This window comes from Pelobates fuscus, chromosome 12 (assembly GCF_036172605.1).
Source record: "Pelobates fuscus isolate aPelFus1 chromosome 12, aPelFus1.pri, whole genome shotgun sequence".
Lineage (NCBI taxonomy): Eukaryota > Metazoa > Chordata > Amphibia > Anura > Pelobatidae > Pelobates > Pelobates fuscus.
In genome coordinates this window covers 33,151,731-33,164,506 of record NC_086328.1, presented here as the reverse complement: position 1 = coordinate 33,164,506, position 12,776 = coordinate 33,151,731, and the positions used below count along the sequence as shown (strand labels likewise).

Here is a 12,776-nt window from a genome sequence, read left to right as displayed (position 1 = left end):
TTAAAGAAACACAAGATAGTGTGTGATGATTGCTTCTTCCTTTAAACATCAGGCACATTTTCTTCTCTTTAGTATACAGTTCCACGTCTTTGAACTGACACGTCAGCTGCCACGTTTCTCAATGTACGTGCAAAGTAACACCGCTTCTGCACCGGAGCCTTCCAGCTTTGTGACTTTCACCATTAGTGAACGTGTTCAGAGGGTGAGTAGTACCCAAAGTCTGGCTTATCCCCAGCGTGTTCATTTAATCCACTGATTATACGTGAACAGTTTTGTTTTTTCCAGGTTGTTCTTTGGATCAATCAAAACTTCCTGCTTCCCGAAGAGACCGAGACACAGAGCACTCCATTCCAGATCAGCTTTACATCTCTACGAGATGGAGGAACCCTCTTGATCACCATGAAATCCAATGGAGAGGTAACATGCCGTGTTGAATACTCTCTGCTGATCAGGGTTGGGTAAAATCTTTCTGACAAATAATCCACGATTCTTACCCAGGCCAGAAAATGTTACCTTTAAAAATGCTGTGAGCATAGTAGGGTTTTGGTGAACTTGAGCTGAGAATATCCTTAACCTCATAGGGCATCTAATAATTCTGAATGAGGCATATTTAGTTTTTTGTCTGTGTTCTCTCTCCCATTAGATCACAGTAAGGACAGATGACATGGATTTAGCTGGTGAAATCATCCAGTCTTTGGCTGCATTCTTAGCCATAGAGGACTTGCAGGTGGAAGCAAATTTTCCAAAATATTTTGAGCAGCTCCGTAAGGTGCTGGGGCAGGTGAGTTGAAGAAGAAACTTGTTAAATAATACGTGTTGTTTCTATGTATCGGATAGACATGCATTCGTTTATGTTCGTATGCTTTAGGATGCAATGAGCAACCTCTTGCATGAGCAAGTTATTTTTACAGATTGCTAAATGTATGTTCCCGGCAGGTGGATGATTCTCACTCTGTGCACCAGAAGCTAACTGCAGACATGGCGGAACAGTCCAACCTGATCCGAAGCATGTTGGTGCAGGCAGAGGATGCTCGTCTGATGAGAGACATGTAAGTAACTGCTTTGATGTTTGCTACTTATTGATATCCAATTATATGCATAGGTGGCCACATACGTTTCTCAAGGTGAGGAAAACAATGAGAAAATGAAAGGGATTAGTCCTTGGCTGGACTCTAAGAAGAAGCCATGCAAAGCAATCTGCAGCTAAAGGGACATTACAGCATCTGTTTCACCTCTGTCTACATTGTCATGCCACTGCTAATTTATCATATTAAAATTAAAAAAGCAAATACTAAAAGAGCAATTATTAACAAGTTTCCCAAGGAACCATATTATGAGCCTGGTGACCTATTCTTTAATTGTAAAATAGTTTTATTTGCAATATAAGTTGTACTAGACATTGCTCCTGGCTAAGGTGTTAAGATATGTGTTGGTAGAAGTAGGTGCAAAGTTGTGATGTCATATCCCAGTACCGCAGTCTATAGACGAGAACTAGATCTCTCCCTGGCCCACTCTTCAGCTGCAGCGATAATGCAAATATTTCACTTCCACGTTGTATGCAATTCTTTCCAATCCGGATCGGAATAAAAGCCTATTGTTGTAGTCAAACCTGCATGGAAGTGTAATTTTGCATTATCAGTGAGACTGTTAAAGAAGCAGCCTATAGCTGCTGTAGAGAAATATAAGCTGTAGTGGTTTTGGTGCCCCTTTAAAATATTTATAGCTTTTATAGTGCCCTGGTCCCGCTTTGTACTGTATTTTAATAATATCTCCCACAGAAAGAATATGAAGAAACGGTACACAGAGCTCTATGACCTCAACAGAGATATTATAAATTCCTACAAGATCCGTTGCAACAATCACAGTGAGCTGATAAATAATCTAAAATTTGTCAACCAGGCAATCCAGCGTGCAGGACGGCTGCGGAGTAAGTGCATAAGGGATTATTACTACTAAATGACCCATTCAATCAATGCCTTCGTTTAGCTGCTGCTTAATTCTGTACACAGTTTCTTAATTGGTGATTTAAGTGCTCCAATGACTGCATAATTGTGTGTGTGTGTGAGTATGTTTGTATATGAACACTAAATGGGAAAGAGGGGAACTTTTGTTTTTGAATTAACACAAACCTTCTCCTCTTAGGAGAAGCATCTACTGGGGTTAATTTAGTAAACTTTAAATTGTAGTGAACATGGTATAATACATTTGCAAATCAGTAAAGAATTAATTCTGGCCAAGATGCCCAGCATTTTAGTTATCCCGGTAGGTTGGTTAAACTCTGAGTTCAGTAAACTTCCTGAGAGTTTATGATAATGTTTTGTCTTTGCAGTTGGAAAGCATAAAGTCCAGGTGATCACCGCTTGCCGAGACGCAATTCGAAGCAACAACATCAATGCCTTGTTTAGAATTATGCGAGTCGGGGCCACCCCCTCCTAGCACCGTTTATCCATGGCTTGTGACAAACCATGTGCTTTGGACACACATGAACCAAAGGATTGTGAGTTCTTCCTTCACAACTAATCAGCCTCACCTTAGGATTACTACGGGATCTGGATGTCTAAATCCCCTGTCACCGTGTCTAGTCTTTTTAATCAGAGGAGCTGAGTGAGCCTGTGTAGTTTAAATAATGTGAACAGTTTAACTCATGTACTATGGGTGTGTGTATAGTTTGTGTTATTTGGAACACTTTAAAACAATATTTGTGTTTGTTTTTTCAATATCTACTTTTTCACATCCTGCCAGAGTAACTTTTTTTAAATTTTGTCAATAAATTGTAGATACAATTTGCCTACATAAGGAAGAAAGTTTAGACGTCATAAAGAAATACATATAGTATATAATATTTTTAAAAAATACAAACCCCCCTCCCCCACAAAAGGACAGTGCAGATTTTTAATGGAGGATAGAGGATGCTTCCTGCAGTTACGTGAGCATAATATCACCAAAATATTACCTTAATGCAACAGACTTGATGTGCGCTGATTTTTAAGGTCCTATGTGCATATCACTTACTTTCTACTTTGACTAATGCATTACTGTGCTGCTCTCGGGGGTAGAAAAAGGCAGTGACTCCTTGTGCTCTGGGCAGCTGGCATCATAGGAGTACCACCAGCAAACTCCCCTTACTGACACCTGGCAGTGATGCAGCAATGAGGGTTCTCCTATGTTCTGCTGTTTTGAAATGTTGGGAAAATTGAAAATAATATACAGCACTTGGAAGGTAACAATATTAAAGGAAAGGAAAGCTGAAAAAGCTGTACACAGTTAGCACAATATATAGACATAAAAAAAAGAGATGTCGTTAAAGTATGTCATTATTCTTTCATGAATGGTGCACTTTGATATTTAATTATTTATTTGATACTGCTGGTATTTTTCATTAAAAGAGCCTGTATTTGACAATACCCTTGTATCTACTTTGTAAACCTATTTATTGAAAACAAAAAAAACAGAGGAACATAAAAATATATATTTTAACTTTTGTAATCATGGAATTTTGTTGGAGAATGCCATAGCGATTTATGTCTGTAGCAGAAGGAACAGGTAACACCTAACCTTTTTTTTTAAATCAAGAATTAGCAGCCTGACACTTGAAATGTTTCCACCAAGAGTCCTCAACGGAACCAAACATGTGCGATGCTTCTGAGCCTGTACAGGTATGTCTGTTGTTCAAAGGTTTAATGCATCTTGTTTTAGTGGCCTTTCAAAAACAGATCAAAGGGTATTATAAGCATAATGATGGGCAACAATTAATCTCCAAGACAAGCCATGACAATGGAAGTCATTCGGTGTTCATATACAGCAAAGCTTGAACTGCAGAATCTATTTGTTGGAGGATTAAATCTTGGAAAATAAATGTGGGAAGAGAATAAGGACCTGTCTCTCACATGTTGGAATGTTGTACTTGTATCACTGCCCTCTTAAAGGAACACTCTGGCACCATTACCACTTTATCTCAGTAAAGTTGTTATGGTGCCTGGAGGTTCTGGGTGTTGCCTTTTGTTAAGGTGTTAAGAAGTTTATGAGCAGACTGGGTCTTAAAAGAACACTGCAAAGTTTTGTGTTGGTTATGGTGGCAGGAGTGCCCTAGTGTCCCCCTCAGAGTAGAGCCGGAGCCAGAAGCTTCTGCTCTGAGCTAATCCCATCAGTGCAGGGTTTTTCGCTTTTGGCTGAGAGTGCTTAGCTGATGCTCCCAGCCAATGAGCCGGCCTTGCAAGGCAGAGCTTAGTTTAGTGGAGCTTACTTAAAGGATTACTTTAACCCTTTGGAGGAGGGGGACCTTTCCGTTGTAAAATGCCCTATTGGGAACTAAGGAGAAGGTCCCCCTCCTCCGCTTTCAGTAAAAGCTGTAAAAAAGGCATTTTACTTACCTTGACTCCAGCGCTGGGCAAAGCTCCCAGGTGTTGATCTTCCAGGCCTCATTTGACTTCACTAGGGCCATGTGCTGTCCAATCACAGGCGTCAAAAGACATAAATATGCTCAGAATTGACATTAAGCAGCCCGGCACAGAATTCAGGGCTGACAATGTCATGTGTGCTGGGGGTGTAATGTGCCCACAGCACACAAGTGCAAATATCTCTGTATGTGCAGTATTTCAGTCTGAAACATTGTACATACTAACTCCTACCACTATGACCACTTCAAATCACTGAAATGATCATAGTGGTTGACATAACCCTTTAAGCTTCTTGCAGGAACTGCCTGCTCCAGGAGAGGAAGTGACGGGTAAATTGTCAAACCAAAGTTCACAAATCAATTGACTACTTGGCCTGGGAGGGCATCAGAGCACTCCTGGTACCATAACCATTACAGCTACAGCGGGCCATAGTAGTTATGGTGCTTGGGATATTAATATGTGGGTAGTGGAAGATCTATTGGTATATGTGGGTCAGTAGTGTTGGACACTGGTAAATTAAACAAAGGATTGCTAGTAATATAAAACCCAGCATTAGCTTGAATACCACTATCAGAGGGAATTTTATGTATGGACATAGAAGCTGCATTTCACTTACCATTTGTTAAACTTTATAACACGCTGTCGCCCCCTGTAGAAATCCAGTTTATTTACACATCTTATTTCTGCCGGTTATTAGATTTAAGATACTAATCAAAATCAGAGGGCTATGTGGAGCACTTACAGGGTTGGCAGTACTTGATTGTGAGTTTGCCATGCTTCCATTTTATGTTGTTTTTTTTTATTATTTTTAAATCTATTTTGCCAATTTACACTGTATGCTGTAATTTTCTTTCCTTTCTATCTATTAATGTGAATAACATGAATTATTCCCAGCTACTGCGATTGTTCTCTTTTTAGTGTGATCACATGTACACTGTGTTTTTTTTTTTTTTTTTTTTTTAAGGCACAGACACGTTGTGTAAATTTTAAAGACAAAGCACATCTTATATTTACTATTATATGATATTCCACATAATATGTAGACGCTAACAGGGCTGAACGGCCTTAACGTAGTCGGTAGTGTATTTTATAATATGGAGTAGTTGTAGAATTGAAAGTCGGTAAGGGCTTGCAGTAATGTTACTGCCACTTGGCTAAATGGCAGGACTGTTTATTGTAATAGGTTGTAGCACAAACTTACTGAAAGCAGTAACATGTTATCAGGAATCCCTCGTGTGGAGGGGTAAAATAACTTCATGGGCCTTGATGTGACAATTTTGATGAGCCCAAATGCTGAATTTATATTTTTATAGTCATAGTAGGTATTGCCTATAGGTGTGACATATAGCATATCAAACACTGATCCATGTGACCTTTGGATTCTCCTTCCTGTGTGATTCCAATGTCTGAGATATGGCATAGAAGCTGCACACATTAGAAGAAGCCCAGCAATTCTCAGTTTATTGGCTCTGCAGCATTTTTCTTCCAGTTGTATTTCGCAATTGGTTATTGTCTCCTATTTAAACAAACTTCCTAGCTTGCTACTTTGCTTTCCTCAGAGCTCTGTGATTTCTGCTTTGAGATGATTATTCCCAGTACATCACTCTGGAGACCGTATTATGGAAAGATAACCAACGGATAAAAGTTTTGCAGCTAAATTACCCATTGTAGAATGATAGGCATAAACATCCTAACTGTACATTTATAAATAATCTGACCGATTCATGCATAACAATCATGCATTAACTTGTATAATACTAGCCATCTCCAAAATTATCAACACAACCTATAATCAAATTTAGCCTGTATATGAACCTGATAACTGTTGTCATGGCAACCTATAATCAAACTTCCATTAACTACTGCGTCATGTTGCAGAATATCAACCTCTAACAGTTATCACGGCAATGTATATCATAAATACATTTCCGCGCACTGCAGCATTTACTTGTATAATACTAACCCCTGCCAACTGTTGTCTAGGCAACCTATATCAAATTTCATTGCAACATCGCATTAGCTTGTAGAATACTAACCACTCACTGTCAAATGCTATCATGCAGTACAGCATTAGCTTGCATAATATCTATCACTGTAACCATTACCATGGCAACCTATATCAACAAACTTGAGGGAGAGGAAAATATTTTAATTTTAAAGAGTGAATTGCTCTTGCGTAAATTTAGATCTAAAAGTAACAAAATAATTTTTAAAGGCAAAGTAATAAGAATATAATTAACTCATTAAAGGAACCCTATAGTGTTAGGAATACAAGCATATATTCTTAACGCTATAGTGTCCTAGTCACTATTTAGATTCACGCCCCTCTTAAATTTAAGGATTTTACTCACCTGGATTCCAGGACTGGTAATGAGTCTGACTCGGTTGTAGCAGCGGAAGCACCCTCTAGTGGGTGTATGGAAAACAGTCACTAGAAGTATGTTTAGCCCTGAAATGTATACAGTGCCGATTTTACAAAACAGCTATGGTTTTACATTGCAGAATCAAAAATACAGGGCCCTTTCACACATACCACTTTGTTAAGATTAATTGATCTGGGTGCTAATAGTGGTCCTTTAAACCATCTATACCCAATTCAGATGTGTTATCTAATCCAGATGTTTATTTCAAGGCTAAGGCACAGGTGACTTAAGAATTAATTAAAAGTGTTTTCAGAAGTCATAAAACCTCCATTTTCCACCAGCCAATCCTGTAAATATTACATCCCTCCTCCAATTACATGAATTTCACCCAAATCTGCAACATTCCCAAAACAATTTTTTTTTTTTTTTTTTTTATAGTAAATGCTTATTTTACTTACGGTCTAGTCCAGGGGTAGGCAACCTTTGGCACTCCAGATGTTGTGGACTACATCCCCCATAATTCTTTTACACCCATAATGCTGGCAAAGCATCATGGGAGGTGTAGTCCAAAATATCTGGAGTGCCAAATGTTGCCTATGCCTGGTCTAGTCTTAAAAACTATCCAGTCCAGCTCCTAAGCGCTACATTTTTTTTTTCAACCATGTAATACCCAATGTGATTTGGATCTAGTAATCAAGTAGAAATTTTATTAAAGACACGGAGGCGAGTATTATGCATTCTCTTTCTTTATTATACTCCCAGCAGCAAGAAAAGGGAAGTATGAGAGAATCATAGAAAAAAGAAAACCATAACAATAGCCTGGTAACAGTAGCACCAATCAGCATACAGTATAATCCATATAGGTGTAGTGTTCCTTGACTCCTCCTCTTTCTTGCTGCTCCCTCAGACAAGTTAAGTACCTCATCTTGCTACTCCTGAATTTTATACATTTATTTGTATTTAATTTCTACACATTAATTGGTTATTCACTAGATTGTGTGTAATACTTATATTGTGATATCATTATTGTTTGCTTCTGTGGTGTATCCCCTTCTGGTGTCAGGAGAGTGCTTCTTGCCTGCTTCAGGGAGTGTTTCCTCCCTGCCCTCACCTATTGTTTCCCTGTTAGGTGACTGGGGCTATTAATCTACCTTCTGGTGCTTGGCTTGCACCTCCGGTTTATGCCCGCGGTCGTTTTGCGGGCGGCCGCGCATGCGCGGTCCCTGAAAATCATTTCCCCCTTTCAGTCCGGTCGCGCATGCGCAGTTGGTAGCGCGGCGGCCATCTTTATGGTTTTGTCGCCGGGAGTGTAACTTACACTCGCGGCGGCCATTTTAACGCGATTTTGGCGGGAATCTGCTGGGTTTTAGCTCCTACCGACTTCTCCTACCCGCCAAGCACTCTCCTAAGACCCAGACTGGGATGTTATTACAGGTTATTCTCTGTCCTATCTCTACCAAACTGTAAGTGTGGTGTGGAGGATTAATCTATCCTGACACCCTTCTTTTGTGCTGTCTTTCCTCAAGCTAGTTTCCTTTACAGGCTGTTACAATCTGCTATTTATATTGGCTAGGTACCTAGTGTATAGAGGATTTTACTGGGCCCAATATTTTCCACTATTTGAGCTAGGGTATATATATTCCCTGTAAAGATTTATCTGCTATGCAGGATCAGAGTGACAGACCTTCAGGGTCTATGTGCCCCACATCAGGCGTTTCCCCCTCTAACAAGGGAGGTTTAAGTGACGCCAGCCTCATGGCATCCGAGGAGTTTCAATCCCTCCTGGACGCTACCATGGCACAATCCATTAACAGAGCTTTAACCTCTGCAATGGGGGTCATGTCGTCCTCTATCACTCAGTCTATAACAGAGGCACTGATACAGACACAGACTAGTGGAATGCAGAACACACGCAACCCGATACCCACTAACGTGGCACAACCGGGACGTAAGGCGTTGGCAAAGAGCAGACATGTGACCTCCCCTCCAGAACTGCAGGCTCAGCCTGCATTGAATGACACGCCTCAGGCTGTCAAAGATGGCGCGATACCACCGCGCACTAGAGCCCCTGGCCGGGCAAAATCGGCCAGAACTTGGAAACGGGCACGTGCCCATGGGGATTCGTCCGATTCGGACCGGAGTGTGGAGAAGGAGTATGAGGACTCCTATATGGATCACTACAGCGCGGAACTTTCAGATTCCGGGTCTGACATCCAAACAGGCGTTGCTACCCAAAAGAGTACAGCTCAGGGCACTGCGCCTCCTGACTCTGGCGAGGGCGACCATTTGCGGGACCCACTGGGTAACCCGTTATTTGACCCAGATGATCTCCGTCACCCTCGCTCGGCAGCATGGGAGCCGCCTACTCACATTGCTAAGTATCTCGCACTTCGGGTGCGAAAGCCTTTATCTAAAGAGGGGCGCAATAAGTTACGGGCAGAATGCCCACGTCCCATCCTCCCAGACTCGGTGGAAAAGACACCGGACGTGGACCCTCAGTTGGTCCAATTCTTGAACAAGTCTGGTTGGAAACCAAGGAAGGGATTAGATTTTTCCCTCAGAAATTGTCAAGACAAATTCCTTGATACTTTGGGACCCATAACTAAACTATACGAGCTAGTGGAGTCCGCCCAATCGGGCGAAAGCGAATTTGATTTTGAAGTAACGATAGGCTGGTTGCAGAGATTAGTCTGCATGGTGGGTAACGCCAATGCGGCTATGGCTACCGAACGCCGCAAGGCGATTCTCCTAAAAATCGAGCACAAACTGACCAGCATGGCGACCAACGAGCCGGGCCCAGCGGCTAAAGGCTTATTATTTGGCGAATCCTTTATTAAGGATCTGGGGCTGTACGTTAAGACGTTCACGCCGATTGATAAGGCTCAGACATCTCTTAAGAGAGTATTTGCACCACGGGTTTTTGGAGGGGCCGGCAGAGGAAGGAGCCGTCTACCCGGCCGTGGATTTCGAGGCTCAATCAGAGCTGGCAGAGGCTCCTTTAATAACCAGAGACCAGTACCAGAGAGGCACTATACCCCTTTCTTCCCATCTCGGGGACGGCCCTGGAGTTCCCGTGGACCACGGGGGTCTGTTTCAAGCAGACAACCTTATGGTGAGTACCGAATATCTCAGTTTTTCCCATGTAAAAGTGGGGGGCAGACTGGCATTGTTTCAGCATGCTTGGAAGATTTTAACCGCAGATGTTTGGGTTTTAAATACGATACAAGGGTACATGTTGGAGTTAACCTCCCACCCGGTTCAGACACAGTTCCCTCGAGAACTAAATATGGCCAGCCAACACCAGATGATGATCTCTACAGAGATCGCAGAATTAGCGTCCAAGAACGCTATTCAACAAATCCCATGGGACACAGAAGGTTTCGTGAGCAACTTGTTTCTGGTCCCCAAGAAAGGAGGCGGGGTACGTCCAGTAATAAATCTCCGGCCTCTAAATGCATTTGTCCAATACCACCATTTCAAAATGGAGGGTATTCATTGCCTTCGGGACCTCCTCATACCATCAGATTGGATGGTCAAAATAGATTTACGGGACGCTTATCTGACAATCCCGATCGCAGAAGCGCACCGAAACTTACTACAGTTTCAGTGGCAGGGAACGAAGTGGAGGTTTGTATGTCTGCCGTTCGGCCTATCCTCCGCTCCATGGTGCTTCACAAAAGTGCTAAAACCAGTGATTGCCTTCCTGCGCACACAAGGGGTCAGATTAATAATTTATCTAGACGACATCCTTCTTCTGTCCCAATCTCAATCCCAACTTCGCATTCACCTATCCTGGACGATCCACCTTATCCAAAACTTAGGATTCTTGGTGAATTGGGAAAAATCAATTCTACAACCCTCCAGGCAGATGGAATTTCTGGGTTTCCAAGTCGACTCTGTTCAACAGAGGTTGTGTCTACCCAAAGACAAAATGATTTCGATCAAGAAGGAGATCAGACGGCTTATGCACCGTACGACTATTTCCCTCCGACAACTTGCGAGGATCATAGGGTTCTTGGCATCGTCCATACAGGCGATCTTTCCAGGACCGCTACACTATCGTGCCCTACAAAGACTCAAAGCCTCATATCTACGCTCTGGTCACTCATACGAAACCTGCGTTACACTGGACGAAGACTCCAGGGAGGAACTAGACTGGTGGCTAGCACACATGGAGGCATGGAACGGACGGGCGATATTTGGATCGACGCTGGACCTGGTCATAGAGTCGGACGCCAGCTTACACGGCTGGGGCGCGCATTGCGGGTCAGTTTCCACCGGTGGCAGATGGTCGAACGAAGAGTCTCTGTTACACATCAACTGCCTAGAGCTACTAGCAGCGTCTTTTGCCATTCGCAGTATGACCCCCACAGGCATTTCATGCTCAATCTTAATCAAGATGGACAACGTCTCAGCGGTACGTTATATCAACCATCTAGGGGGTACAAAATCGAAGGTTCTCGCTTTGATGGCTCGATATTTTTGGCACTATTGCCTGAAACACAGCATTTCGGTAATAGCAGAATACATTCCGGGGCAGGACAATACAATGGCGGACTGGAACTCCCGATACCTTCGGGACGCAGGGGACTGGCATCTCCATCCAATGATTTTCCAGCGCCTCTCGCGGCTCTGGGGACCTTTCAGTATAGACCTCTTCGCGTCTCGACTGAACACCCAGCTTCCTCGGTTCTTCAGTTGGAGACCGGATCCAGATGCTCTGGCAACAGATGCATTCCTGCAGGACTGGACCAAGGACAGGAACTACGCGTTCCCCCCGTTCAACCTCATTTCTCGGACCCTGGCGGTCCTTCGATATTCCAAGGGGACGCTAGCACTGATAACCCCGTTATGGAGGTCACAACCTTGGTTTCCTCAATTATTGGAAATGTCGATAGATTTCCCACAACTGTTGCCGGACATTCCCTACCTCTTAACCAACCCAGAGGGAATGAGTCACAAACTGGCCAACCAAGGCCTACTGCAACTGATGGCATGGCTCATTTCAGGAGATCATGGAATCTCGAGGAGGTTTCGCAGACGACACTCAGTCTCTTGGCAGAGTCATGGGCACCAGGTACCAGACGTGCCTACGGATCGGCTTGGAGAAAATGGTCTGATTGGTGCATGGGACAGTCAATGGATCCCATATCAGCTTCTACAAAAGCAGTCCTACAATTTCTGACTCTACTCTTTGAGGAAGGGAAAGCCTTTCGTACTATAAATCTGTACAAATCAGCTATATCGGCGAGACATATGGGGTTGGATGGCACCCCAATAGGTAAGCATGCCCTTATCTGTCGTTTACTCAAAGGCATCCGTCTTACTCGACCTCCTCAAACTCGATATTCTTCCTTTTGGGATGTCAATGTGATGTTGCGATTGATCGAATCGTGGCCAATGAACCAGGAACTTTCACTGAAGCAATTGTCGGCCAAACTGTTGATGCTGTTTTGTTTAATTTCATGTAAACGAGTCGCTGATGTCAGGGCGCTAGACTGGCATGCACGTGTTTTTACCCCAAACGGAGTATCCTTTAATATTTCACGTAGAACAAAATCCTCGACTAAGGAAGTTTTCTACCCATCATTGCTGGACAACCCAAATTTGTGCCCGGTGTAATGTCTGAAGGAATATGAGCATCGCACGGCTTCACTCCGTCCAGGACAAATCCATCCACTGTTCATCTCATTCAAAAGACCTCACCTAGCAGTATCTACTGCTACTTTAGCTTGTTGGATCAAGTGGTTGCTGTCAATAGCAGGCATAGACACCTCGATTTTTTTTTTTTTCCACACATTCCGTTCGCGAAGCTATGGCCTCTAAAGCGTCCATGTTGGGTTGTAAATTGGAAGATATACTACGGGCAGCCGACTGGTCGAATGAGTCTACATTTCGTAATTTCTATTTACGCCCAGTGCAACACATTTCTAATACAGTGGTTGCTCAGCTTTAAAATAGCATAATAGGAGCCTCCGTGTCTTTAATAAAATTACCAGATTTTACTATTAACATG

At 42.8% G+C, this 12,776-nt stretch overlaps 1 protein-coding gene across 4 annotated transcripts in view; it reads left to right on the top strand.

Moving 5' to 3' along the window:
- The window catches only part of BBS2 (Bardet-Biedl syndrome 2), a 29,045-nt gene extending 25,641 nt beyond the window's left edge, over positions 1-3,404 (top strand). For all 4 annotated transcript variants that reach the window (XM_063438239.1, XM_063438240.1, XM_063438241.1 and 1 more), the window contains exons 13-18: positions 73-202; positions 286-417; positions 644-781; positions 937-1,049; positions 1,779-1,927; positions 2,330-3,404. In XM_063438239.1, coding sequence (XP_063294309.1) covers positions 73-202; positions 286-417; positions 644-781; positions 937-1,049; positions 1,779-1,927; positions 2,330-2,436 — 769 coding nt within the window. In that variant the 3' untranslated portion in view covers positions 2,437-3,404. The remainder of the gene's footprint in view (positions 1-72; positions 203-285; positions 418-643; positions 782-936; positions 1,050-1,778; positions 1,928-2,329) is intronic.
- Positions 3,405-12,776: the final 9,372 nt, after the last annotated feature.